General features: G+C 43.1%; 1 protein-coding gene across 1 annotated transcript; it reads left to right on the top strand.

The window, feature by feature from the left end:
* The first annotated feature begins 119 nt into the window (after window positions 1–119).
* LOC115101149 (taperin-like) lies at window positions 120–27922 on the top strand. Its single transcript, XM_029620400.2, has 4 exons — window positions 120–2231; window positions 23908–24106; window positions 24903–25027; window positions 25195–27922. Exons 1-4 carry the CDS (start codon window positions 156–158, stop codon window positions 25255–25257), a joined length of 2463 nt encoding a protein of 820 aa, XP_029476260.2. The 5' UTR covers window positions 120–155; the 3' UTR covers window positions 25258–27922.
* The last annotated feature ends 58 nt before the right edge of the window (window positions 27923–27980 follow it).

The raw sequence follows: 27980 nt of genomic DNA, 5'->3' as shown, positions 1-27980 counted from the left end.
GAAGAACGTAGAAAGACTGAAAAAGACCGTGGGGATGTATGTGTGTATACTATAATCGGCGCTGCAGGTACAGCGACAGACAGAGGATACAGCTTTCCGTCCCAGTCCGGGAACACCATCTCCCAAACCCCGGAGATATTCAATTTCTCCCCAAAATGTCTGTTGGAGGAGAAGTCCGTGTGCTCCGCCAGGAGGCTGGGCAGGAGAGCCCGAGGATGCCGGCCTGGAAACGAGAGATTCTCGAGCGGAGGAAAGCAAAGGGCGGCGTGTCTGGAGCAGGTGCAACTGAGCCTTGCCCAAGCGCGATCTTATCGCGGGTTAATGGCGAAGTAACGGGAAACAGCAGCGCCTCAAAAACAGACAATGGAACCAGTGCTAATTCAGTTCGGAACTACACCATCACTCCAGCGAGCCAGCATTTTGCAGGCAAGCGTGGCAGCGTCCCCACGTCCCCAGAGCTCTCGCCGGTGAAAACAAACAAAGACCCCTGGACTGCCACCGACCCTTATGACTCGGAGAAAACGGTAAGCGATGGCGAGGGACAGGAAAGCCTGGTTCTGCAGGACAGTCTAGGCCCATTGCAGGAGAACCCCTTCATCAAACTGGAGAAGGAGCGAAAGAAACAACAGGACAGGGAGAACGCCACTCGTCCAGTTCAGCACATACTGGAATTGTATGGCAGTGTTCCTGGAATTCGGACTATACGAGCTGAGAATATCATTATCATAGAATCCGATCCGGATTACTTTCCGGAGGCGAGTGGAATAAAAAGCGAGTCTTATCTGCAGCAGAATGGGAGCAGTTACAGTTCCCTCAACGACCTCTTGGACCGGAGAGGCAGTGGGGTTACCGAGATACGGGCAAAGGAGGTGGTCATTTATGACACCGCACTAAGCCGGAGCGAGGAGAATTTGAGCACGTTGGGTCGTCCTGGTCACGAGGCCCCATTCGAGACAGGAGAGGGTCATGGCAGGGTGAGCCGCATGCTGCAGAAATTCGACAGCAACTATGGAAAATTGCAACCTAGGTCTCGCAGCACAGAGAACCTCCTGGACTTGGAAACCAGTTCAAGCAGGCCAAGACAACGACCCAAGCCACAGCCAGATCTGGTGCCAAAATACAAGTCACAAGCTCAGCCTAGCTCACCAGTCCGCACCCTAGGTAACGCACAGTTGTCATCCTCAGTCTTCCTCAGCTCCCAGTCTTCCAAACCAAAGCCACAGCCCCCTCTCTGTGAGCCTGACAGCACCACTTGCTCTGCTGGACCCGCTCAGTCAGTGTCTTCCTACCGCCAGCATTTTGAGGTGAGTGGGGGCCGCAGTGTGGTGGTCAACCCCATAGAGGAGGCAGAGGGGTCCCAGACCAAGCCTTTCCGAGAGAGAGACTGGGAGAGCACAGAGGTGCCCTCCAAACCCAAGGTGCCATTCTCTCCGGATACCAGCCGTGTCGAGTCCCCTGCCAGTCCCACCACGCCCCCGATGTCTCCCCCCTCGCCTGGATTCGAGATCTGCCCCTCACCCCGCCCTGACCTCTCCCTGCTGCCTGCCGGGGACATCCAGGCCCGTGCCCTTGCCAACCTGCGTCTCCAGTCCCGCAACTCCTTCACAGTCTTCCCCAAACGCCACAGAGCCGCCGCCTCCCCGGGCAGCACGGCCCCCTCCAGCCCGATTAAGTCTCCTCCCTCCCAGAGAGTGGCAGAGATGCCCACTCTAGGAGTGCCAACCCCTGTCACCCCTCCACCCAACCCAGCAATCTCCAAGAGTAAAGCGGAAGAACGGGATGAGGTGAGGGCAGCCGGGCTAACCAAACCAGACCCACCCACCATCACTGCGACCCCCTCCCCTCCAGCACCCTTACCAGTCCCCTCTGTCCAGTCACCACCTCCAGAGGAAGCCCCTGCTGACCAGCTACCTGTCACCAACATAGATGACATAGACGTGGACCCCTCGCAGCCCGTTGCCCCCAGCCCCACTCCAGTGGTGCAGAGGCGGAAGGGGAATACCTTCACTGTGGTGCCTAAACGTAAGTCAGAGCCTCAGCCTGGCTCTCCAGAGCCCCAGGAGCCCTCCGGAGGGGCCCAGACGCCCTCCACGCCACCACAGGCCCCTTACTCCCAGTTGGGCTCCCTGCTGAAGAAGCGCTACCCTGCCGTGGAGGATATCGAGGTCATCGGTGGGTACCAGTCCCTGGGACGCTCCTGCCTGACCAAGACAGGCTCCACTGGCAAAAAGGTGAGATGATGCCCAACTGAGTACTTCTATTATACATCAAGTGAACATCAGCAGAGCTCTTTTTACACCGATAATGTAACACTCATTAATTAATTTCTCCATTCAATATTTGTCATTTAGTATAATTCAACACAATATGTGTGTATGCAAATCAATGGACTAGGCTAAGCATATAATTTAGGGCTGTTTTTCTGCCCATCTCATTACGGCATGCTTTGTAGATTGTTTAGTGTGTGTAGCTAAAATGGGTCCCTGTTGCTGAAATGTGTGATATTCAACATGACATTCTCCTAACGCTACAGGATCTATTGCGTCTTTAGTAGTACGATTGAACAAGGCAGAAGCCGCTGTTCATAGCACCAGCTTTCAACATGGTTTGCAGCATGGAGATGTTTTTGTGAATCAATACTATTTCCTTTCATACCCCTCTTATACATTTCAATTTATGAATTGAATGTCCCCCCCCAAGATGGAGATCAGTGTTTATTGGCATTTACCTGAGATCTATCCTACGTACTTGGCAGTGCCGCACTGTCTCTGTCGTATCCTAATCCTTTGGTCTCTAGGTATTACCAGTCTCCTGCCCTCACTCCTTTCAACCTCAGCTCCGGTCACACCCAACCAGGTCGAGCGTGTGTCGTTGTGTTTGTCCCTGGCCAGATAGAGAACACAGGCAGTAATGAGGCCAGGCCCCACGGAAGCATTCAGTGTTTTTGTCCTCTAAACCCTTTTGAATTCATTAGGCGTACTAAGTTTGGGTTCACCGAATTCCCTCGCCTTTGTTGTTTGAGCATGGATGCTTCTCCTCCCGGTCATCATTTCACATGACCAAGGTTTCTCTGGTTTTGAAGCTAGGGCAGGGCCGGAAGCAATTACAAAAGCATCAAGTGTAGGCCTATGTTATTTGTGTGGAATTCCTTGGCTATGTGAAACCAGCCTGGCTGAGTTTGGTTTCCTTTTCAGCATAAAAAAAAAAATGTATGCTCTTTTTCCCATTCAAATAGAGGTACTGAGCTTGCCGGATATATTTTTTCAAATTCATCATTATGACGAGAGAAGAACTTGAACAGAGTGTATCGCCTCCTACTAGGCTCTTATGTTTCTCAAAATAACTTCCACTCCCTCATTTATTGGCCGTGGTTGCTGGTTCAGTTCTAAAGGTTGTACTTCTGCTATTTTGTTGGGTTGATTCCGCAGAATGTTGGTGTTAAATCTCTGCTGCGCTCTCAGATCTTTGACTCACTCAAATAAGGCCCTTACGTGTACCTAGTCCAACTGTGACCATGTATTCTTTGTGTTGGATAATCAATCTTGTCCTCTGCTCCTTTCCTGTTTTGTTTGTTTGATCTTCTCTTCAAGGAGTGATCGTTGTTTGTGAAGGTCAAGTGGAGCTTTTACACTGCACCAGTTTGATTTGCATAAGGAGAAATCTAGGAAGCCCTTAATGTATGGTGCCTGCCTAGATTGAGTTTATAATTCAATTGGCCTAGATTCTCTAGGAATTATAATGGATTGTGTTACAAAGTGTCTCGCCCTAATAACATGGTTATAGACTAGTGTTCAGTACCTTTTTAGAACGTCTTTTGTTGTATTTTCTCGTAAGGTCTACTACGTGGTACTTCCCTGTCATTGAATAGAGATGGAGCTGGCAGGAAGACATGACAATGGAAAGGGGAGGAGTGGCTGGTTGTTTGTGAGGTTGGTGACCAGCTAGTATGGGAAACCGGAGACAGCCCATGTGTTTGTCGTAACAGGCAGAGACCATTCTTGCCGTTTATGTTCTTTCTGCATATCCATGTTGCCATTTCCATGTGTTTGCTCAGTGGAAGGCCTGGGCCTTGCCCTGCTCAGCTGTGTAATTGATACAACACATTAGGTAATTATGTCTTCAAGTTGATGATTTAGAGGTTTGGTGACTGCAGTTCTGTCAAGTACTGTTGTTGTGTGGTAGTAATGCCAGTCATTCCAGACTACAAATACTGTATTCAACTTGTGAATAACCTTGGTTCAAATGGAAAATAGCCTGTGACAAGCTGATAATACCCAATTTAACCTAAATACCCATAGAGGTAAGCTCCTGGCTGTACTAACGAGATGTTCTGGTCGTAGCCTAAAGGATTCGTCTATTTTCAAATGTACATGCCTCTCATAATAAGGCCTAAACCTTTTCCAGAAACGTATCGCTGAAAACGTATGACCTTCTAAAATGCTTTGATCCCTGTCTCTTTTGCACTGAATTCCATATTTATCGATCAGTAAACATAAAATAGCAGTCCCACTTAAAACCCTCTAGCTCGCTTCCCCATTTCTAGAGGAATTATCATATTGTTGTCTCAGCAGAAGGCCATGTCACTCGGCATCAGGAAGTGAGTGGAGGGGCCTGTGACTGTCAGCTGTGTTGGCTGTCTGATGGTACACTCATAACGTCTGTTTGTCTTCCAGGTTGCAGCTGTCTGTCAGCCCGGTTTGTTTACTGTTCATTACTGTTGAGTTTAGGGCCTGTTATCCGGATATGGGATTGCTGATGAGTAGTATAGGCTACTATAGTTTAGACCCATGCTGTCGGCAGCAGGTAGCCTAGTGGTTGAGAGCGTTGGGCCAGTAACCGAAAGGTCGCTGGCTTGAATCCTCGAGCTGACTAGGTGAAACATCTGATATGCACTTAAGCAACGCAACCCTAATTGCTTCTTTTTAAGTTGCTCTGAATAAGAGCGTCAGCTAAATTAAGAAAATGTAGTGCGTGTGTGTGCATACGAGAGGTCGACCGATTAATTGGGGCCGATTTAAAAAAATAAAATAAAAAAAAATAAAAAATAAAAAAAAAGTTTTCATAACAATCGGAAATCAGTATTTTTGGGCGCTGATTTAAAAAAAAAATATATGTATATATATTTTATTTTATACCTTTATTTAACTAGGCAAGTCAGTTAAGAACACAATGACGGCCTAGGAACGGTGGGTTAACTGCCTCGTTAAGGGGCAGAACGACAGATTTTCACCTTGTCAGCTCGGGGGAACCAATCTTGCAACCTTACAGTTTACTAGTCCAACGCAATAACGACCTGCCTCTCTCTCGTTGCACTCCACAAGGAGACTGCCTGTTACACGAATGCAGTAAACCAAGGTAAGTTGCTAGCTAGCATTAAACTTATCTTATAAAAAACAATCAATCATAATCACTAGTTCACTGGGCAGCCTAGTGGCAGGGTAGCCTAGTGGTTAGAGCGTTGGACTAGTAACTGGAAGGTTGCAAGTTCAAACCCCCGAGCTGACAAGGTACAAATCTGTCGTTCTGCCCCTGAACAGGCAGTTAACCCACTGTTCCTAGGCTGTCATTGAAAATAAGAATTTGTTCTTAACTGACTTGCCTAGTTAAATAAAGGTTAAAAAAAAACTACACATGGTTGATGATATTACTAGATATTATCTAGCGTGTCCTGCGTTGCATGTAATCTGACTGAGCATACAAGTATCTAAGTATCTGAATGAGCGGTGGTAGGCAGAAGCAGGCGTGTAAACATTCATTCAAACAGCACTTTCGTGCGTTTTGCCAGCAGCTCTTCGTTGTGCGTCAAGCAGTGCGCTGTTTATGACTTTAAGCCTTTTTTTATGACTTCAACTCCCGAGATGAGGCTGGTGTAACCGAAGGGAAATGGCTAGCTAGTTAGCCCACGCTAATAGCGTTTCAAACGTCACTCGCTCTGAGCCTTCTAGTAGTTGTTCCCCTTGCTCTGCATGGGTAACGCTGCTTTGATGGTGGCTGTTGTCGTTGTGTTGCTGGTTCGAGCCCAGGGAGGAGCGAGGAGGGGGACGGAAGCTATACTGTTACACTGGCAATACTAAAGTGCCTATAAGAACATCTAATAGTCAAAGGTTAAAGAAATACAAATGGTATAGAGGGAAATAGTCCTATAATTCCAATAACTACAACTTAAAACTTCTTACCTGGGAATATTGAAGACTCATGTTTAAAGGAACCACCAGCTTTCATATGTTCTGAGCAAGGTACTGAAACGTTAGCTTTCTTACATAGCACATATTGCACTTCTACTTTCTTCTCCAACACTTTGTTGGAGATTGGATTGTTTGCATTATTTAAACCAAATTGAACCTGTTTCATTATTTTACTTGAAGCTAAATTGATTTTATTGATGTATTATATTAAGTTAAAATAATTGTTCATTCAGTATTGTTGTAATTGTCATTATTACAAATATAAAATAAAATCGGCCGATTTAATTGGTATCGGCTTTTTTTGGTCCACATACATACATACATACATACATACATACATACATACATACATACATACATACATACATACAGTACCAGTCAAAAGTTTGGACACCTACTCATTCAAGGGTTTTCTTTATTTTTACTATTTTCTACGGAATAACACATGGAATCATGTATTAACCAGATAAGTATTAAACAATCAAAATATATTTTTTATTCTTCAAATAGCCATCCTTTGCCTTGATGACAGCTTGGCACTTTCTTGGCATTCTCTCAACCAGCTTCACCTGGAATGCTTTTTCAACAGTCTTGAAGGAGTTCCCACATGCTTTTCCTTCACTCTGCGTTCCAACGCATCCCAAACCATCTCAATTGGGTTGAGGTCAGGTGATTGTGGAGGCCATGTCATCTGATGCAGCACTCTATCACTCTCCTCCTTGGTCAGATAGCCCTTACACAGCCTGGAGGTTTGGGTCATTGTCCTGTTGAAAAACAAATGATAATCCCACTAAGCGCAAACCAGATGGGATGGCGTATCGTTGCACAATGCTGTGGTAGCTATGCTGGTTAGGTGTGCCTTGAATTCTAAATAAATCAGTGTCACCAGCAAAGCACCCCCACACCACCACCTCCATCTCCATGCTTTGCGGTGTCTCACAAAGACTCAGCATTTGGAACAAAAAATCTCAAATTTAGACTCATCAGACAAAAGGACAGATTTCCACTGGTCTAATGTCCATTGCTCGTGTTTCTTGGCCCAAGCTAATCTCTTCTTTTTGGTGTCCTTTAGTAGTGGTTTCTGATTCACACAGACTCCTCTGAACTGTTGATGTATCTGTTACTTGAACTCTGCAGCAGAAGGAACTCTGGGTCTTCCTTTCCTGTGGCGGTCCTCATGCGAGACAGTATTTTATGTTTTATTTTTGTAGTAGCCAATTGGTAGTTAGTCTTGTCTCATCACTGCAACTCCTGTACGGACTCGGGAGAGGCGACAGTCTAGAGCCATGCGTCCTCTGAAACACGACCCAACCAAGCCGCACTGCTTCTTGACACAATGCTCGCTTAACCCGGAAGCCAGCCACACCAATGTGTCGGAGGAAACACCGTGCGATCGTGTCAGCGTGCATGCGCACGGCCCGCCTCAGGGCATCCCTGCCGGCCAAACCTTCCCCTAACCCGGACGACGCTGGGCCAATTGTGCGCCGCTCCATGGGTCTCCCAGTCGCGGCCGTCTGCGGCAGAGCCTGGACTTGAACCAGGATCTTTAGTGGCACAGCAAGCAACTGTTATGCAGTGCCTTAGACTACTGATTAATGCGTTTGGGCCAATCAGTTGTGTTGTGACAAGGTAGGGGTGGTATACAGACGATAGCCCTATTTTTGTAGAAGACCAAGTCCATATTATGTCAAGAACAGCTCAAAAAAGAAAATAAGTTATTACTTTAAGACATGAAGGTCAGTCAATACGGAAAATGTCAAGAACTTTTCTTAAAGTGCAGTCGCAAAAACAATGAAGTGCTATGATTAAACTGCCACTCATGGGCCTCGAACCTGGATCTGTAGTGATGCCTCTAGCACTGTGATGCAGTGCCTTAGACCGCTATGACACATGGGAGGTCCCTCACTCCTACATTCTTATCGTGTTCTTGGGCTCGAAGTGTGAAAGTCCATTGTATTTTAATTATTTACTACATCGAGTCACTCCTCGTCCCTCATCACACTTTCTGTAACCACACCCTTCTCTCCTTCTTACCTTAACTCTACGTCTTCGTTTTCTCCTGCACTCCTACCTGTTTGTTCTCTCCATGCTCCCTCCTTGACTGTGTGTGTGTGCCTTTTTTGTGTGTTTCTCATACCCAAGAGGCGCAGTGCAGTTTAGATGAATCGTTTAAGTCACTCTCCTCAGCATCTTTTTGAACAGTCAAAGTGACTGTCTCACTGTCTCAAGCATGCCTGCCTGTGCTTCTCCAGTAGGTCTGTGTTTAATGTGCAGCTACTGCAGCGTAGAACAGTGTTTCCCTCCGGACACATGGAGAGGTGTAATTACGCCATTGATACTGGGGCTACAGCTTAATTCTGGTGCGCCTGTGACAAGCGTGACATTTCCAGTAAGTGTTATCTGGCTGCAGGGTTCTTCTGTGAGCCTGAGCGGGCAGAGTGAGAAACGGGACGATTGAAATGGGGACATGCCACACACAGACACACACACACACACACACACACACATATCACATGCATAACCTTCACATGCATAACCTTCACATTCTATATTATAGGCTTCTTATTGTAATGAAAGATATCAGCAAAATGGCTGCGATGTATGGTCGGTGTCGATAATTTTACGTTTATTGTCCCACTTCTAGCACAGACACTCACACACAGACACACACAGACTAATACAGCCCCATGTCACTTTTAAAGCCCCGCTAGTCACTGTAATTGGATTTGTCAGAAAAGTGCCATTGTCATGTTTTAATTCAGGCCTGACCCCTGTGTGTGTGTGTGTCAGAGATTTTAAGAGGGGAAAAGGGAAGAGAAAGTGTTTGAGAACAGGATGGACAGAATTCTGCAGAGGTGGTTTCAGAGGTGTATTAAAAAAATATGGCGAGATCATGTCAGGTGGGTAGATGGAACGGCACCTATTAATATCACCACCTCTGAGGGCTGTATTTAACAAGCCTAACATAATGGTATGTCTTAGCTCTGGCTGTAGGGCTATAGGACCAAGGGGTGTGTCAGAAAAATGTGGGCTATTTTCACTGCAGGAATTATGAGCGCAAAGGCTGGTGGTGGTGCGAAGGGGCTGGGTTTTGATAAATAAGTGATAGGTGTGACGAGGGCTTGGCCACTCACTGGCCAATCAGTGGGTTTCATGGCTTAATTCTGCATGCCGTTGTCTCAAGTTCTGTAGGTTATTGATGGTCTTCGCATTGTCATCCACTCCAATTCGACTGGGGGCACGGAATATTCTCTTCCTAGTCCATTGTTGATTGATACAGTTTATTAAATACCATTGGCTACAGTAACGAGCATCATGGCTGGATAGGTTGCGCTTCCGCTGTAAAAATCGGTCATAGCCAGTGGGGATTTTAGCATGTAAATCTTGGTCGGGCAAAAAAACAACTGTTTTAGATACATGCCAGCAAAGCCACACATCTAAACAATACATTAATTGCACTATAACAGGGACAAATGGTGCCCACAAAAAGTTGTCGGGATTACAAAAAGCTGTCCCAACAGCAGAGCTTTCTTTTCAGCACAATGGAGTGAATCCTTACTGCTACACCTGGCTATCAGCGGAGCCTTGTCTGGCATCGAAACAGTTCATTCAGCCTCATTTACTGACTTAAAAAAAAGATAGTTGATATGGCTGACTTGCTAAAACAAATGTGGTTTCTAATGACAATTGAGATGTACCAACTAAGGCATAAGGGGACGACGAGCAGCGAAGAGGCAATCAGTAATTTAGATGAAGAAATTAATGAGTGAGCTAAGATGGATGTAGTCATTGTAACTATTTTGAAATGTACAGCGACAGAATTCAGGACATGGGCCATTCTTAGTGTTCTCCCTCTACACCAAGTCAGAACCGTAGGATAAAAAAGGGAGCATGTAAGCAGACAATGAAAGGTCTTACAATATTAGATGATCACATTTCTCTAAAACAGGTTATAGGCTACATGTGCACCACCAAGTCAGAACAGTAGGCTAAGTTATGAGGGGAAAATATTCCAAATTATTAGTGAGGCACATGGGCTAATAACAGCATATTACACAACATACACTTAGTTCTACTTTCTTAGCTACAGTATACATATCTCCCTTGCATATTACATTTATGCAGCAACATACAATATATTTTTGGACTCACCTTGTTGTGCTGTGCTCACTTGAACAGGAAGGTGGCGCGGCGGTCCTTCGTGGGCAGATTTTGTCATCAAATTTGGTCATCTCTGGATTTATGGTGCTGTCAAGACAACCTGGAACTCTTGGGGGAGGGCAAGATTGAAACATGACGTCAGTGATCTTCAGGTCGGAGCTCTAGAAAGAGGCCTGAGTTGCCCGTTTTCTTGAACTCACTGAAGTCTGAGATTTCCCAGTTCCGAGTTTCCAGTTTTTGAACGCGGTAGAAGTCATGCTGGATTGACAGCATGGCCAATGTATTCAGCCTTTTCTGGCCCATGGAATGTGAATGTTTTATCTTTTTAAGCTTGGAAAAGAGAATCATAAACCCAGACTTGGACCACACACACCCACTCCACTAAATAGCAGGTTAGTGATTGCTTTGCAATGCTTGCAGTTAACCACTGATTCCTTCCAAACCACTCATTGTTTGAATTTTCAATTTTCAACTTGCTGTGTAATGTTTATGCCCAATGGCCGATGAGCACCGATATGTTTTATCCATAATTTCTCTTCATATGTCAAGGATTGAAAAGGATTTGCCAGTAGATTGTCGACTTGATTCGTGATGATGACTGCAAGCTTGCCAACTAAGATCAGTCCAATCAAAGCTACTGTAGATTTAACGTAATTTTATCTGTGGCCAATGAGCTTGAGCTTTCTTGGATGGGCACTTCCAATGTAACTCTATGGCAGCACCAAAGGGGCTTGAATTCTTTAGCTTCCCTGTAGACTTTGCAGTGACTTAGTGTCCCCATGAGTGACAGAACAAGGAACCAATCACGGCTGTGCCCCACCTTCCTTGAATGATGGGTCACCACTGGTCATAACCAACCGCGTTACTGCTAAGACCAGCATTTGATTGGTTTTTAAATATCCCCACCAGCGCTGTCTAAAATTGGCACTTTGGCATGTTTTTAAGGACACACCTCAGATATTGTCACATCTGTGCAAGTGAGGTCATATAAGAAAGGTAAATTACCCGTCCTGGCGCTAGGGTTTTAAAACAGAAGAGCTCTGGCTTTAACAGGTCGAAATAGCAAGCGAGCGCGTGTGACAATTGCGCTGGCTTACTGCCAGCCAAAAATAGAGCCCTCATTGTGTTTTTGTAGATAATCGTGCCGGACTGTATATGTCACACTGTGGGTGTTCAGTTCTAATGTCTATTTATATACAAACAAATAATATTCAAATTCCCCTCTAACCCACTGACGGCTACAGCGTCAACCACATGTAATTAGTCTTTCTCACCCATGTCTGTGGTGCCATTGTGTGCTGTGGGTTATTCTTGTACTAAGTGTTTCTGTGTTAAGTGTATGATCACATTCTGTTAATTCTCTCTCACACTGCCCTGTTTCTCCCTTTTTTCAATGAGCATATATAATACGGTCTGTCTGTCTCTAGTAGCATGCCCGTTCCTCTCTTTCGTTCCCTCGCTCAGCCCTGTACAGCCTGCTTGTACTCCACTTCCGCTCTCCCATTTCTCTCACTCCCTCACATACAGTGCCTTGCAAAAGTATTCAGACCCCTTGGATTTCTTCACATTTTACTGTGTTACAAAGTGGGTGTCAACAATCTACACAAAAATACTCTGTAATAACAAAAATATAGTCGTTGCATAAGCGTTCAACTCCCTGAGTTAATACATGTTAGAAACACCTTTTTGTCATCGATTACAGCTGTGAGTCTTCTTAGGTTGTCTAAGAGCAGTTTCATTCAATAGTTGTCTGAGGGAACTTGTAGATGTATGTATGGGTAACAGGAAGGGGTTAGTCATTCTAAAATCATGTCTACCCCTATTATACATTTTACTCCTTAACTAATTTAAGCTTGCCTAGACTTAGGGGCTAAATACTTACGCAAAGACTATTTTATACGGAACAAGTAAAGTGTTGGTCCCATGTTTCATGAGCTGAAATAAAAGATCACAGAAATGTTCCATACGCACAAAAATATTACACTTACATGACCAAAAATATGTGGACACCTGCTCGTCGAACATCTCATTCCAGAATCATGGGCATTAATATGGAGTTGGTCTCCCCTTTGCTGCTATAACAGCCTCCACTCTTCTGGGAAGGCTTTCCACAAGAAAGATGTTAGAACGTTGCTGCAGGGACTTGCTTCCATTCAACCACAACCATTAGTGAGGTCAGGCACTGATGTTGGGCGACGAGGCCTGGCTTTCAGTCGGTGTTCCAATTCAACCTATAGGTGTTCGATGGAGTTGAGGTCAGGGCTCTGTACAAGCCAGTCAAGTTCTTCTACACCAATCTTGACAAGCCATTTCTGTATGGACCTCGTTTTGTGCACGGGGGCATTGTCATGCTGAAACAGGAAAGTTCCTTCCCCAAACTGTTGCAACAAAGTTGGAGGCACAGAATCGTCTAGAATGTCATTGTATGCTGTAGTGTTAAGATTTTCCTTCACTGGAACTAATGGGCCTAGCCCGAACCATGAAAAACAGCCCCAGATCATTATTCTTCCTCCCCCAAACTTTACACTTGGCAATAAGCATTCGGGAAGGTAGCGTTCTCCTGGCATCCGCCAAACCCAGATTAGTCCATCAGACTGCCAGATGGTGAAGTGCGATTCTTCACTCCAGAGAACGCGTTTCCACTTCTCCAGAGTCAAATGGCGGTGAGCTTTACACCACTCCAACCGTCGCTTGGCATTGTGCATGGTGATATTAGGCTTGTGTGAGGCTGCTCGGCCATGGAAACCCATTTCGCGAAGCTCCTGACAAACAGGTCTTGTGCTGATGTTGCTTCCAGAGGCAGTTTGGAGCTCTATTGAGTGTTGCAACTGAGGACATACAATTTGTACGCGCTTCAGCACTCGGCGGTCCTGTTCTCTAAGCTTGTGTGTCCTGCCACTGTGCGGCTGGGCCATTGTTGCTCCTAGACGTTTCCACTTCACAATAACAGCACTTATAGTTCACCGGGGCAGCTCAAGCAGGGCAAAAATTTGATTAACTGACTTGTCGGAAAGGTGGCATCCTATGACGGTTGAAGTTGAAAGTCACTGAGCTCTTCAGTACGGGCCATTGTTTGTCTACGGAGATTGCATTGTGCTAAACATTTTTTTATTTTATTTGACCTTTTATCTAACTAGGTAAGTCAGTTAAAAATAAATTATTATTAACAATGACTGCCTAACCCGGACAACGCTGGGCCAATTGTGCACCGCCCAATGGGACTCCCAATCTCAGCCGGTTGTGATACAGCCTGGAATCGAACCAGGGTCTGTTGTGACATCTCCAGATGCAGTACCTTAGACTGCTGCGCCACTCGGGAGCAATGTCAGCAACTGGTGTGGCTGAAATAGCCAAATCCACTAATTTGAAGGGGTGTCCACTTGTATGTTCAAATTTTGCGCACAAATTTGTTTACATCACTTTGCCAAGATAATCCATCCACTTGACAGTTGTGGCATATATGAGCTGATTAAACAGCATGATCATTACACAGGTGCACATTGTGCTGTGGACAATAAAAGGCCACTCTAAAACGTGCACGTTTTGTCTCACAACACAATGCCATAGATGTCTCAATTTGAGGGAACAGTGCAATTGGCATGCTGTGACTGCAGGAATGTTCACCAGAGCTGTTGCCTGATAATTTAATGTCAATTTTTCTACCATAAGAGATTTGTTTTAGAGAATTGGGCAGTATGTCCAACCAGGAACCATTCATCCGCCGCCATCACCTAATGGTTCAGTATGATAATGCACGGCCCAATGTCACAAGGATCTGTGCACAATTCCTGGAAGCTGAAAATGTCCCACTTCTTCCATGGTCTGCATATTCACCAGACGTGTCACCCATTGAGCTTATTTGGGATGCTCTGGATTGACGTGTATGATGGCATGTTCCAGTTCCCGCCAATATCCTGCAACTTCGCACAGCCAATGAAGAGGAGTGGGTCAACATTCCACACGCCACAATCAACAGCCTGATCAACTCTCTATGCGAAGGAAATGTGTTGCTCTGCATGAAGCAAATGGTGGTCTCACTTTTATGGACTTGTTTTCTGATCCACACCTTATTTTTAAGGTATCTGTTTTAGAGGTCAACCAATTTTAAATAGGGCCGATTTCAAGTTTTCATAACAATCGGAAAGCTGTATATTTGGACACCAATTTTGCCAATTTTTTTTATTTAATTTATATGTATATATTTTTTTTACACCTTTATTTAATCTTTTAACTAGGCAAGTCAGTTAAGAACACATTCTTATTTTCAATGATGGCCTAGGAACGGTGGGTTAACTGCCTCGTTAAGGGGCAAAACGACAGATTTTCACCGTGTCAGCTCGGGGGATCCAATCTTGCAACCTTACAGTTTACTAGTCCAACGCAATAACGACCTGCATCTCTCTCATTGCACTCCACAAGGAGACTGCCTGTTACGCGAATGCAGTAAGCCAAGGTAAGTTGCTAGTTAGCATTAAACTTATCTTATAAAAAACAATCATAATCACTAGTTAACTACACATGGTTGATATTACTAGATATTATCTAGCATGTTGTGCGTTGCATATCTGACTGAGTATACAAGTATCTGACTGAGCGGTGGTAGGCAGAAGCAGGCGCGTAAACATTACTTTCGTGCGTTTTGCCAGCAGCTCTTTGTTGTGTGTCAAGCGTTGCGCTGTTTATGACTTTAAGCCTATCAACTCCCGAGATGAGGCTGGTGTAACCGAAGTGAAATGGCTGGCTAGTTAGCGCACGCTAATAGCGTTTCAAACGTCACTCGGTCTGAGCCTGTGGTTGTTTCCCTTGCTCTGCATGGGTAACGCTGCTTCGAGAGTGACTGTGTTCCTGGTTCGAGCCCAGGGAGGAGCGAGGAGTGGGACTGAAGCTTTACTGTTACACTGGCAATACTAAAGTGCCTATAAGAACATCTAATAGTCAAAGGTTAAAGAAATCCAAATGGTATAGAGGGAAATAGTCCTATAATTCCAATAACTACAACTTAAAACTTCTTAACTGGGAATATTGAAGACTCATGTTTAAAGGAACCACCAGCTTTCATATGTTCTGAGCAAGGAACTGAAACGTTAGCTTTCTTACATAGCACATATTGCACTTCTACTTTCTTCTCCAACACTTTTTTTTGCATTATTTAAACCAAATGGAACATGTTTCATTATTTATTTGAGGCTAAATTGATTTTATTGATGTATTATATTAAGTTAAAATGAGTTTTCATTCAGTATTGTTGTAATTGTCATTATTACAAATGATAAAATAAAAAAATCGTCCACTTAATCGGTGTCTGCTTTTTGGGCCTCCAAGTATCGGTATCGGCGTTGAAAAATCATAATCGGTCAACCTCTAATCTGTATTCCCGCTTGTGTGAAATCTATAGATTAGGGCCTAATGACTTTATTTCAATTGAACGATTATTTATATAGATTTTAACTCTGTAAAATCATGGAAATTGTTGCAGAAAGTGTTCACACCCCTTGAAGACCCAAAAAAATACGAAGTGGGATGAAAATGGATTTAATTGTCTTTTTTTCCAACTATACCTTGTCCACTGAGTAACATTCACTGTCTTCGTGGTAACAGATTCCAGTGTACACTACATGTGAAAAGTTTTAAACCCTTGAATGAGCAGGTGTTCTTTCTTTTTACAATTTTCTACATGGTAGGATAATAGTGAAGACATTAACACTATGAAATAACACATGGAATCATCTAGTAACCAAAAAGTGTTAAACAAATCAAAATACATTTTATATTTGAGTTTCTTCGAATAGCCACCCTTTGCCTTGATGACAGCTTTGCACACACTCAGCTTCACCTGGAATTATTTTCCAAAAGTCTTGAAGGAGATCCCATATATGCTGAGCTCTTGTTGGCTGCGTTTCTTTCACTCTGCGATCCAACTCATCTCAATTTGGTTGAGGTTGGGGGTGATTGTGGAGGCCAGGTCATCTGATGCAACACTCAATCACTCTCCTTGGTAGAATAGCCCATATACCACCTAGAGGTGTGTTGGGTCATTGTCTTGTTGAAAAACAAATGTTAGTCCCAATTAGCCCAAACCAGATGGGACGGCGTATCGAATGCAGAATGCTGCGGAAGCCGTGCTGGTGAAGTGTGCCTTGAATTCGAAATAAATCACAGATGGTGTGGGGATGATTTTCTGGTGACGCTATAACACCTCTTCCTCCATGCTTTATGATGGGAATTACACGTGGAGGTCATCCGTTCACCCACACCACGTCTCACAAAGACACGGCGGTTGGAACCAAAAATCTCCAATTTGGACTCCTCAGACAAAAGGACAGATTTCCACCGGTCTAATGTGCGTTGCTCGTATTTTTTGATCCAAGCAACACTCTTATTATTAATGTCCTTTACTAGTGATATTTTTTTCCCCCAGCAATTTGACCATGAAAGCCTGATTTCACACAGTCTCCTCTGAACAGTTGATGCTGAGATGTGTCTGTTACTTGAACTCTGTGAAGCATTTATTTGGGCTGCAATTTCTGAGGCTGGTAACTCTAATGAACTTATCCTCTGCAGCAGAGGTAACTCTGGGTATTCGTTTCCTGTGGCGGTCCTCATGAGAGACAGTTTCATCATAGTGCTTGATGGTTTTTGTGACTGCACTTGAAGAAATTTTCAAAGTTCTTGACATTTTCCGGATTGAGTGACCTTCATGTCTTAGTAATGATGGACTGTTTCTCTTTCCTTATTTGAGCGGTTCTTGCCATAATATGGACTTGGTCTTTTACAACACAAAAGGAAAGAAATTCCACAAATTGACTTAAGAAGGTACACCTGTTAATTTAAATGCATTCCAGGTGACCTCATGAAGCTGTTTGAGAGAATGCCAAGAGTGTTGCAAAGCTGTCATCAAGGCAAAGGGGGGCTATTTGAAAAATCTCAAATATATTTTGATTTAACACTTTTTTTTGTTGGTAACTACATGATTCCATATGTTTTGATGTTTTCACTATTATTCTACAGTGTAGAAAATAGTAAAAATAAAGAAAAACCCTTGAATGAGTAGGTGTTTTAGAATATTTGGCCTTATGTTTTAGGTTATTGTCCTGCTGAAATGTGAATTTGTCTGTTGGAAAGCAGACTGAACCAGTTTTTCCTTTAGGATTTTGCATGTGCTTACTTTTATTTTTATCCTAAAACTCACCAGTCCTTGCTGATGACAAGCATACCCATAACATGATGCAGCCCCACCATGCTTGATAATATGAAACTGGTACTCAGTGATGTGTTGTGCTGGATTTCCCCCAAACATAATGTTTTTTATACAAGACAAAAAGTACATTTCTTTGCACATTTTTTGCAGTTTTACTTTAGTGCCTTGTTGCAAACAGGAGCCATTTTTTTGAAAGTTTTATTATTTTCCTTCCTTAAGTCTGTCAATTAAGTTCGTATTGTGGACTAACAGCAATGTTGTTCATCCATCCTCAGTTTTCTCATATCACAGCCATTAAACTCTGTTTTGAAGTCATCATTGGCCTCATGGCGAAATCCCGGAGTGGTTTCCTTCCTCAACATCAACTGAGTTAGGAAGGATGCTTGTATCTTTGTTGTGACTGGGTGTATTGATACAGCATCCAAAATATAGTTAATATCTTCACCATGCTCAAAGGGATATTCAATGTATGTTTTTTTTTTTTACCCATCTACAAATAGGTGCCCTTTGTGAGACATTGGAAAACCTCCCTGTTCTTTGTGGTTGAATCTGTTTGAAATGCACTGCTCAACTGAGGGACCTTACAGATAATTATGTATGTGTGGGGTACAGAGACGAGGTAGTCATTCGAAAATCATGTTACTCACTATTAGGGAGTCCATGCGAGTTGTTAAGCACATCTTTACCCCTTGAACTCTACCCCGTGTTTCCAACATTAGCTTGCCATAAAAGGGGTTGAATACTTATTGACCCAAGACATTTCAGGTTTTATTTTGAAAACATTGCTAAAAACATAATTCCACTTTGACATTATGGGGTATTGTGTGTAGGCCAGTGGCACAAATCTCAATTTAATGAATTTTAAATCTAGGCTGAAACAACAAAATGTGGAAAGTCGAGGAGTGTGAATACTTTCTGAAGGCACTGTGTACACATTCTTACTCTAGTCTTATATTCACCTTAGCTTTGACATTGTAATTAAGTAGTGGATGATTCATCTTGAGACTCATATTTCTGCATTTCATTCCTCTTAATTGGGGCTGGGCACATTAGCTCACTTTTGTCATTCATTTGGCATCTCACCCGTACGTACACTCACTCTTTCTTCGACTGTATCTAAGAGACAACTCACACTGCAGCAAACAAACACTTTGTAATATCGTCCCTCCCTCTCTCTGTCTGACTCACTTCAGATTCATAACACTGTAATCCCTCTGATAGCCTGGAGAGAGACACCTTTATTCTCTGCCCAACAGGTGTACGCACACAAAAATGGTCCGGCCGACCGAGACACACAGCTACAAAGGGAAAACTGTGGAGGAGTGACTCACACTCTTGAGTAGGGTTGTCACGATACCAGTATCGCAATCCTACGATACCTGGTTTTTCTTAGAAAAAAGGAAAACGCAAAGCAGCCTAAACTCTTTTGGTCCTTTAAAAAACATACTTTATGTAAAATATTGTGCGCTATAGCTTGGAAAAGACACTGGATTCTGGGTGACAACATAAAGCTGCGTGTTTCCAACATTAGGACTGTTTTCCTCACAAATGCCCACCGTCCAGTCTTCAGTCAGCTGTTCGTTCCACAATTTAAAACAATAAATAAATAACCATTTGAACATGTTATGTTGGTTACTTTATTTTCATCACTGTCTTCATCAGAAATGGTCATTTACATGATTTCTACAGTAATTCTACCAGCCCTAAGATTTTCTAATGCTTGTTTGAGTTCAGAAACAAATTATTTTATATTCCGTTTAGTAGAGATGGTTTTCCTTTTTGAGGCTTGTTCAAAATTGGAATTGAAATGAACATTTTTAGGTGGGTGATTTAGTGGAGTAACTCCAATCCATGCGCAATCTCCTCTTTCCTTATGTGACAACGTATGTGCGTGGCTGCCTGGGTCCTCGGGTGTAGTAGGATTCTAATTGCAACTGCCTGGCAGGAGATTAGCTTTAATCAAGCATCTGGTCAGTCTGTCCCACACCTCAATGAGAGGCATTAACAAGGCAATCCCTCCCTCCCTCTCCTATCACAACACACACCCACACAAACCCTGTACTTACTGCTGCTGTAGCTCCTTCCCAACTTCCACAGCAGCGCTCCCCTCCAATCTGCTGCCAGACTGGAGGAACTCGACCAGACTCTACCCTCGCTTGTGTGTGTTGCTGTGCGTCTGTCAGTGGGCAACATGTCTCTCTCTACCCTCAACCAAACTAGGACAGCGCATGTTTGGGTGGCCTGTAAAACTTCAATTCTGTCTCGATTCCCATCTCGCCTATTTGCCAAGGCACATTCATACAGACAACCCACGCTCTCCCTCTGTTGCTTTTTCTCTCCCTCTCTTGCTTTGTTACTCCTTCTCGCTTGTTCTCGTTCTCTCCCGCACAAAGATTTGCAAACAAAGAAACATGATATTCAACACGCCACAATTATACACTCTCACTACTCTCTTGAGGGACAAAATCACGAACAACCAACAAACATACTCAAATTGGCCATTTCTCTTCCGCTGAGTCATTTCTTGGTCATTGTCCCATTATTGGAGAGCGAGAGTGCTCAAACAATCCGGTTCTGTGGTCTCCGTCCTGCTGAAGTGTGCATTGGTGAATGGGAAGAGTCTGGGGCCTGAATCGGCCCTCTGTTGGCCTGTCTCAGTGCCCAGAGAGGAGGGCGGCAATCGCTTCTGCTTCAATAATACAGGCCTTCATAGCCACGGGTGGGAAGAGCGAGAGAGGGGGGGGGGGCAGCCTTGAAGTCTCAGCCCTGAAGTCTCAGCCCAGATCTACACAGAGAGGAAGCTAACCCAGCGGCTAGTCTGATTTTATTGATGCACTCCTCTGGCATGGAGACTCCTAAAGCAGGGCATTAATCTCACCAAAATGCTTTGGTGAGATTAAGTTGAGCAGGAACCTTGGGTGAGATGGAGGGTTTTAGACAGAGCTGATGGTGTTTTTGGGGCTAGAGATCCAGTGATATGGTTTTAGACTCCAAAGGAATGGATTTATGTGCCCCGAAATAATAGTATTTGTGCACCTCATTTGGTCGTTGTCACTGATAGGCCACGGCTGTCATTTTGGATCAGCCATGGCCATTTGAGGCCAAACACACAGCAACTGTATGATAGGATCACAGAATTAAAGTGTTTTTGGCTTGGGCGGTATACTTTAATGCTGGGGTATTTTGAAATACCCATGTTATCGTTTTCAATACAGTTTTGGTTGGGGCCTTCCTAAAGCTCAGGGGCCCCTGCCTCACTGGGCTACGGGAACAAATAGTGCCCCTTTTTTAAAATTTATTTTTATTATCATTCAAAAACATAATCCTGTGCCATCATCAATGTGAAAAATATTGTGATATATTTCGGCCTTGTCGCCCAGCCCTATAAAACCCGTGTTTCGAATCGCAGTACATATAGCATTGTGAGAATAGCAAAACATATCATGTCTGCACCGAAGTATCGTGAGGGCCCTGGCAATTCCCAGCCTTATTTTCTAGGTATATATCTACAGTATTCCTAACAATACATTTGACAAATCTTTCTCTTCTTAGTCATACACTGACACATCCAGAAGAGTGTACTGCCAACTACATAGTGACTCTATCAGTCAATATTTTTTTAAATGTCCATTCTTTAACGCTTACCTTTAAAAATGACTATTTTACCCGACCTCTGCCAAGGTGTCTCTGTTACTGTGTTAATGTATTTTTTTTGGTAGTAAAAAATATCGATTCCAACTCTCACTGACCACTATATAACAATCAGGACAAGTACAGGTACACAGTAAGCATTCCTGTATATGAACAGGTTATGCATTTTGTCAAATAGCAGAAAACAATTTCAGTCAACATTGATACCGGTTATAGATTGTCTATTAATGCAGCTGCCACTGTATTGAAGCTATTGGACCGTTTATCGTAGCTTTATTACGGGCGATAGGTTCAGTATACACCACGGCATTCTGTACCAGAAAGAAGGCTGGCGCTACCTTGAAGTCTCGTAGATCAATGCATTGTACTCTTTTTGTTTATACAGCCGTCTTGCATAAACCTGCCATACCTTACTTCGTTATTAATCTACAGACGTACGAGCTACCAGACCCGGTCTCGGGGATGGCTAACTCTTCGATCTCTGAGTTAGATAAATCTGATTTTAGTTTTTTTTTTTTTCACCTTACTTGTGGAATAATCACAAACTCTGATTTGGTGCCTCTAAGGCAATTCAGATGGCTCATTGAGGACCTTTTTTCCTTTACTGAGGAATGTGTTTTGTTTTCTATGATTTTGTATTTTGAATCTGTTTTGCCTTAATGTAAAACGGTGCTTTTTCGTATCTGTAAAAGAGACTTTCTCAGCATGACTCCGTCAAAGTACAGGTTAAATAACATTAAGTATGGAGTGGTAGTGCACGTTTTGAAGTCACTAGTTTTTATAAAGAACTAAGGATATCAGCACCCAAAGAAACGTTCTGCAGTTACACATGACAAGCGTAGGTACAAGGTACGTATTAAATAAGTACAAATATTCAAAGTATCCACTGATAGTGACTCGATGTAGGTAGTGGTACGCTTTTCTGGACGTGTCACAACTTAACTCTGCTAGCTAGCCCTTTCCTGACGCTGCACAATTGATCAAATTCACATCAATATCCATATCGCACGCAATATTTTGAAACTCATCTCAGCAGCGTGTCCATTTTTCTAGTATATTTTCTTCTCCAAGCCCCACCCACTCAAGCAGCGCAGTTACTACTCATCGCTTTTAGTCACTATAGGTTTGCATGTTGTTCTGTTAGGTCAAATGCGGTCAACTGATTGTTCCAACAAGACAATGCCGCATTCCACTTCGCTTGTTAAGACAAGTCATTCTATTTCTGTGACTCCAACAGTTCACCCAAGTGTTTTGATCGATTATTGCACGTCAAATCGCAATGTTTTGCCCATATTCTGCAGCCCTAGCCTTTCCATTCACTCAAAGCACGTGTTTTAATGATTAGCTGAATGCACCACAAGTAAATATTTTTAAAGCACTTCCCAAATTAGCGATGACCTCTAAGGCAATAAGAATCAAATGATTGTGTTTCATCAAATGACAAGTTTGAGAAAGCATTGAGTTATTTGAATGGGATGAGGTAGAGCCTATTCTCATTTTGATTCGACTAAATTATAATATTGATCAAAAGGAAGCCATTTTAGAACAGTTTAATCTAATCAAATTTAATCCATCTTGTAAATTCTGTCAGTAGAGGAGAAAAGTTTAAATATTTTGTGGTTGCATTGACGCAATGCTTAGCCCGTGTACATTTTAGATTTCCCTGTCTGGCCCCTATATCCATAAGTCTAGCAGGCCAGACTGGAGCTGGGGTAGGGGCTAGAGAAGGGTAAGGGCTGGGCTATGTGATGGAGATTAGGGGTGATTTAGAGCAGTGCCTACTGAAGGGGATGGGGGAGAGGGGTACATCAGATCCTCAGCACTGATATCAGCTGACTCCTGGGAGACACAGCAGTACACTGTGTGCACTGTCTGCATTGTACTCTTAATTGTCACAACTTATTGGACGTTGAAGTTGAACATTCTTTAGAGCTTCTTTAAGCCTTAAGACCATTGTTTGCTGTTGTGAAGTTGCCAGTCGTGTTCCGCAACATATCGCAACAGTCTCACCCCACGGTGGCATGTTTGTAGAACGCTGGAGTGTTGCCAAATGGATATGTTTTACGAGCTCTCCAGCCGTCAATCACAATGCCAGCAGCCCTGCAAGGCTGCTACCTGCCCTGTGCTATGGTACCAGAGACAGAAACTGGGAAATTGAACTCACAGGTCAAGAACAGATTATCATAAATGACATGTGCCTTTTAAGGTAATCCCAATCAATAAAGATATTGTGCTTGGGTTCAGTTTGGTTCATGTATACATATAATGCTGGTGTAGAAATGCATCCAATCAAAGTAGGCCAGCCTGATTTTAATGATTAGTAATAAGGAAACAAAATGCTTTATTGTTTTGTGGTCATAATGATTCTGTCATCATAGGCGGGTAAAGTTAAGTATGCACAATAAACCGGGGGTACTGTCATTACTGAACTAGTACTGTAGTGCTGATGAACAAATGCTTCTTGTGGAAAGCTATGGGAAATCCCAAGCATCGAGTTAGCCTAATGATATCAGGCTTTGTACATTTAATTAAACTGAAGCAGACATTTTCCCTCTGCTGCACTTACTAATTAAAAGTGCTGAAATTACCTGATATATTCAATTCATAGCACTAAATCCTAAAGAGAACAACAGTCTTGGCATTTAACCACAGTCTTTTATGTTTTGAATGTTTAAATACTGAGTCACTTCTCCTCCGTTCCCTCTCTTTCAGCTGAATATCTCGTTCAATGAGTCGAGCATCCAAAGCACCTATGAGTACCCCTCCGAGAGCAGCGTATGGGACAGCGAAGAGGAGGATGAGGAGGACGTGAAGGGAGGAGAAGAGGAAGATAAGCCCAGCATGGTGGGCCGTATCCACATCCCTCGTCCAAGCTTCACCAGTTCCCCATCTCACACCAGCAACAGCACTGGTGAGAGAACTAGAGGGAATGGGGGAGGGGGAAAGGAAAGCAGGAAATGGATAGCATGAGAGGATGAGAGAGGGGATGGAATCGGAGGAGTGAGAAGGATAAATGGTTAGAGGAAAATGAATCGAACAGACTAAGCGAAACCTATTCTCATGGTAAGGAGGGTAAGATAAGGAAAGGGAGAGAAATTAATTCTGTCCAATTTATTAGTAATCTGGAAGTGGCTGAATGGTTCTGAACTGCTCATGGTTATAATGTAGCATGGGAGACACCTACTGGTCAGAGTTAGCTTTACATCCAAACACATAGGAACTCTGCTTTTATTTGTTATTTCATTTTTATTTAACCTTTTATTTGTCAAGTCAGTTAAGAACAAATTCTTATTTACAATGACTGCCTACCCCGGCCAAACCTTAACAACACTAGCCAATTGGGACTCCCGATCACGGCCGGTTATGATATAGCCTAGAATCGAACCAGGGTCTGTAGTGACACCTCTAGCACTGAGATGCAGTGCCTTTAGACCGCTGCACCACTCAGGAGCAGTCAATTCAGCAGGCAAGAGCAATCTTTTAGTGTGATGTAACTGAACAAGTTTATCTGCTCTCCCATAAAATTGATTAACAGTAGCCATGCAGCATGTCTCTACATTAGTTATTCATTACACAGCTTATTGCCCATCTTTAACTAACCCGTACATGAGCTCATGCTTATGTTCTTGAAAGAATTCATGCAGAATATGTATTCCCATTGTGCTACAGATTTACATTGGGCTTTGCCCCGTTTCCTATGTCTTCAGATCTGTCCAGTTACATTCCCAGGCACACTGTGGATTTTAACACCTGGCAGGAACATAAGCTTGATGACCCTGTTTACCAGGGGGCCACCAATTCCCAGCACGCACAGATGTCAGAGGAAGTTATGGTGAGACTTCTTTTTAAAGTATATGAACTGACGCATTTATTCATCAACCTTAACTTGTACAGGGATACTTGTACACTATAAGATTTACCTACCAGCACATGATTTACAAAGGCATCTAAATGTTTTCCCACCCTTTCCCTGCTCTTCATTCCCTATCTATCTCTTAGCTCACCCCAGCAGATAGCTCCTCTCTGTCAGACTTCAACAGTGAACCTGCGCTGTACTTCTGATTTGCCTGGACCAAACAGGACTGACCACTGCCCTCCAGTACCAGAACCAGCAGCCGAAACCACAACCCCCACCTGGGACCAGTGAGACTTAACAGAACTGGACATCAAATCACACTTCAAAACACTCCTCTTTTTCAAGTTTAGTTTGACACCGACATCAACCAACCAACCAACCAACCAACCACCACAGATTCAAGCAGCTGGACTGTCCTCACCTTACCTGTACAGTTGATCTGTCTTTCCACCTCCGCCTACTTTCATTGACTGCCATTGAGCAGTGAAGTCTGAACCAGATCTGACAGACTATTTGATTGTCAAAATAAATCTTGTTTTCAAGATAAACATGCATTATAATGCGGTTTCCCAGGCTTACGGTCTCCAGAAGAAGCCAATCTGTCTGCCTCAATGTCTCTAAGGCTGTGTTTTACGGGCAGCCCAGTCCTTATTTCTTTTCTCCATTTAATTAGTCTTTTGAACAATCACATCAGATCTTTTTCAGAGCTGATCTGATTGGTCGAAAGACCAATTTTAGTGAAAAAAAAAGATCAGAATTGGGCAGCCTGTTTAAACGCAGCCTTTGTGTCTCCCATCAATAATGTCATAATATACACAATGTGTTTTATGGTCTCCATGTGTACTTCTGAAGGGGATGTATGTAGTGGAGGAGATCACCTTGTGAAGGTAAGTGACCAAATTCCTTCAAAACAAGGAAGCCATCAGTGCCCGTCCTTATCATGGTGAAGAAGAGACTCGGCGTTATCGTGTCCTGGAGTCCCAGGACTCCACACTCCGTAGGGGATGGGAGACAAATAAAATAAAAACTGAAGACTGAAATAGTGAAAGGGTGCCACAAGCCTAGTTTATTGTTGTTTTGTACCTGCATGTTCTGATTTTTATTGACTTGGTTCCTCGTACTGTATGCTTTTTAGTTTTGTATGTTTCCTTACAACAATGCTGTGTTGGAGACTTCAGGAGCAAGCAAACTTCAACACTTCCCCCTTTTAAGATTATGCAAAGCTCTGTAGACCTACTCAATTTAATGTTTTATCATCAAAGATCTGCGATGTACTGCTTAAAAGATTGCCTTGGCAGGAAATTTTATACTATGAATATCTTCTGAGAGAAGCTTCATGTCAAGAAGCATAGAGTATAAATGCCTTGGTGTTAGACTCGCTGTCTACAATGTTATTAGAACAATTTCCCCTTTTCAGTGTTAATGTTTGAACACCAAGTGTGAAAGATAAAAATGTCCAACATAAACCACGAATAGCAAATATTGAGAGAACCCATTCGCCAGCACGTTGGTTTGTGAAAGCTTGAGTTATCCTCTTAACGTTGAAGTTTGCATGCCAGAGACTCGTTCATGTATAGTATATGGATCAAATAGCTGGTATAGAAGGGAAGGGTGCGTCCTCATGGCCGTGTGTGTTTCCTTCACATTGACCATTGAATATCTTTTGACCTTTACAGCCTGACCTCATAAACCTTCACGTTCCATAGAGCGTGAGCTGGTCCATTTTAGTAATGAAGACGACATTGATTATGAAACTAATGATTGTGTGTATAACTAAGACCTGTGGTGAAAGATTAAGAAGTAAAAAGCTTTTTTTATTTTAATTTTAAGGTTGCTCCCATGTCTTCGAAATAATAATTTTTCTTAAAATGCCAATTGACTCAAGTGTTCCACCTATTACTGTGGTGGCCACCACTCGCATTCTCATAATTTTCCAATGTTCTCCTTTGGCCAGTATTGATGTCGTTTCTATAATCTACAATGATGTTTTCATACGAATAATTTATTACTTGCATCTCTTAGGGCTTTTTTTTTCTTCATATCTTCAATCAAAAGAACGGGTTTAGATTGAACAGACACAAAAGCACTGCGCTATTGGGAGGTTACATTTTTCTGTATACTGTATCATGATTAGACAGACTTGGATTATGTTTTATGTCAAGATTGTATTTCCATTTGCACTGTCATTGTATTAGCTTTGTTTTGCACCTCAGAAGAAATACAGTGAAGGTGAAAGAGGTGCTCATCAATCCATATATGTATCATCTCATCAGATAGAAATAGGTGAATATGAAGAATGCACTGCCCAATAATGCCATGATCTCTTAAAATCTTTGCCACAACCTTGAAACGTTATTGGAAGACCAGAGAATGATCCCTGGTTAATGTCTACTGTTAGTCCTTCGATCAATCTCACACAGCATACAGAGCACGCATGCCATTCATTTGTGCTAACTGCTGCCTTTGAGGACCAAATCCCTAAGGAGGCCGACAGATTTTCCTGGGAATCATGCGCTTCTAATGTTGGCTTTCATCAAAGTGGAGGCCCAAAAGCCAAGGCTGTATCATTGGATGTTCCAGTGGTCATACTGTATGTGACACAAGCAAGACTGAGATGGCTATTATCGTGATGAAGACTGATTCACTTGAAAGATTGATATTGTCCTATTTGTCTGGTCCTGTTGAGAACAGTACTTGTCTGTCATACTGTAGCTAGAAGCCCCATCTCATCTTGTTTTTCTCTTCCTCTGTCTAAATCTCCAGCATCAAAGAGATGTGCTTACTGTAAAATGTGTACTTGTTAACGCTTTGGGCAAGAAAAGATGTCAGAACTGTACAAATAAAAGCTCAATAAATAGATGAAGCCTTGAAGGACAGTGTGAATAGTCTGTTATTGTGTTTCTGATGACTCTTCATCCCTCATGTGAAG

Source organism: Oncorhynchus nerka, linkage group LG19 (genome assembly GCF_034236695.1).
Source record: "Oncorhynchus nerka isolate Pitt River linkage group LG19, Oner_Uvic_2.0, whole genome shotgun sequence".
NCBI classification, from domain to species: Eukaryota; Metazoa; Chordata; class Actinopteri; order Salmoniformes; family Salmonidae; genus Oncorhynchus; species Oncorhynchus nerka.
Note: the sequence above shows the minus strand (reverse complement) of the source record. Positions and strands in the feature narration are given on the sequence as shown.

Bases quoted from the DNA above. Each gene is read 5' to 3' on its own strand.
- LOC115101149 (XM_029620400.2), top strand. From the start codon at position 156: ATGTCTGTTGGAGGAGAAGTCCGTGTGCTCCGCCAGGAGGCTGGGCAG. The intron at 24,107-24,902 runs GTGAGAGAACTA...CTATGTCTTCAG, and splicing joins TCACACCAGCAACAGCACTG to ATCTGTCCAGTTACATTCCC. The intron at 25,028-25,194 runs GTGAGACTTCTT...TCTATCTCTTAG, and splicing joins AGATGTCAGAGGAAGTTATG to CTCACCCCAGCAGATAGCTC.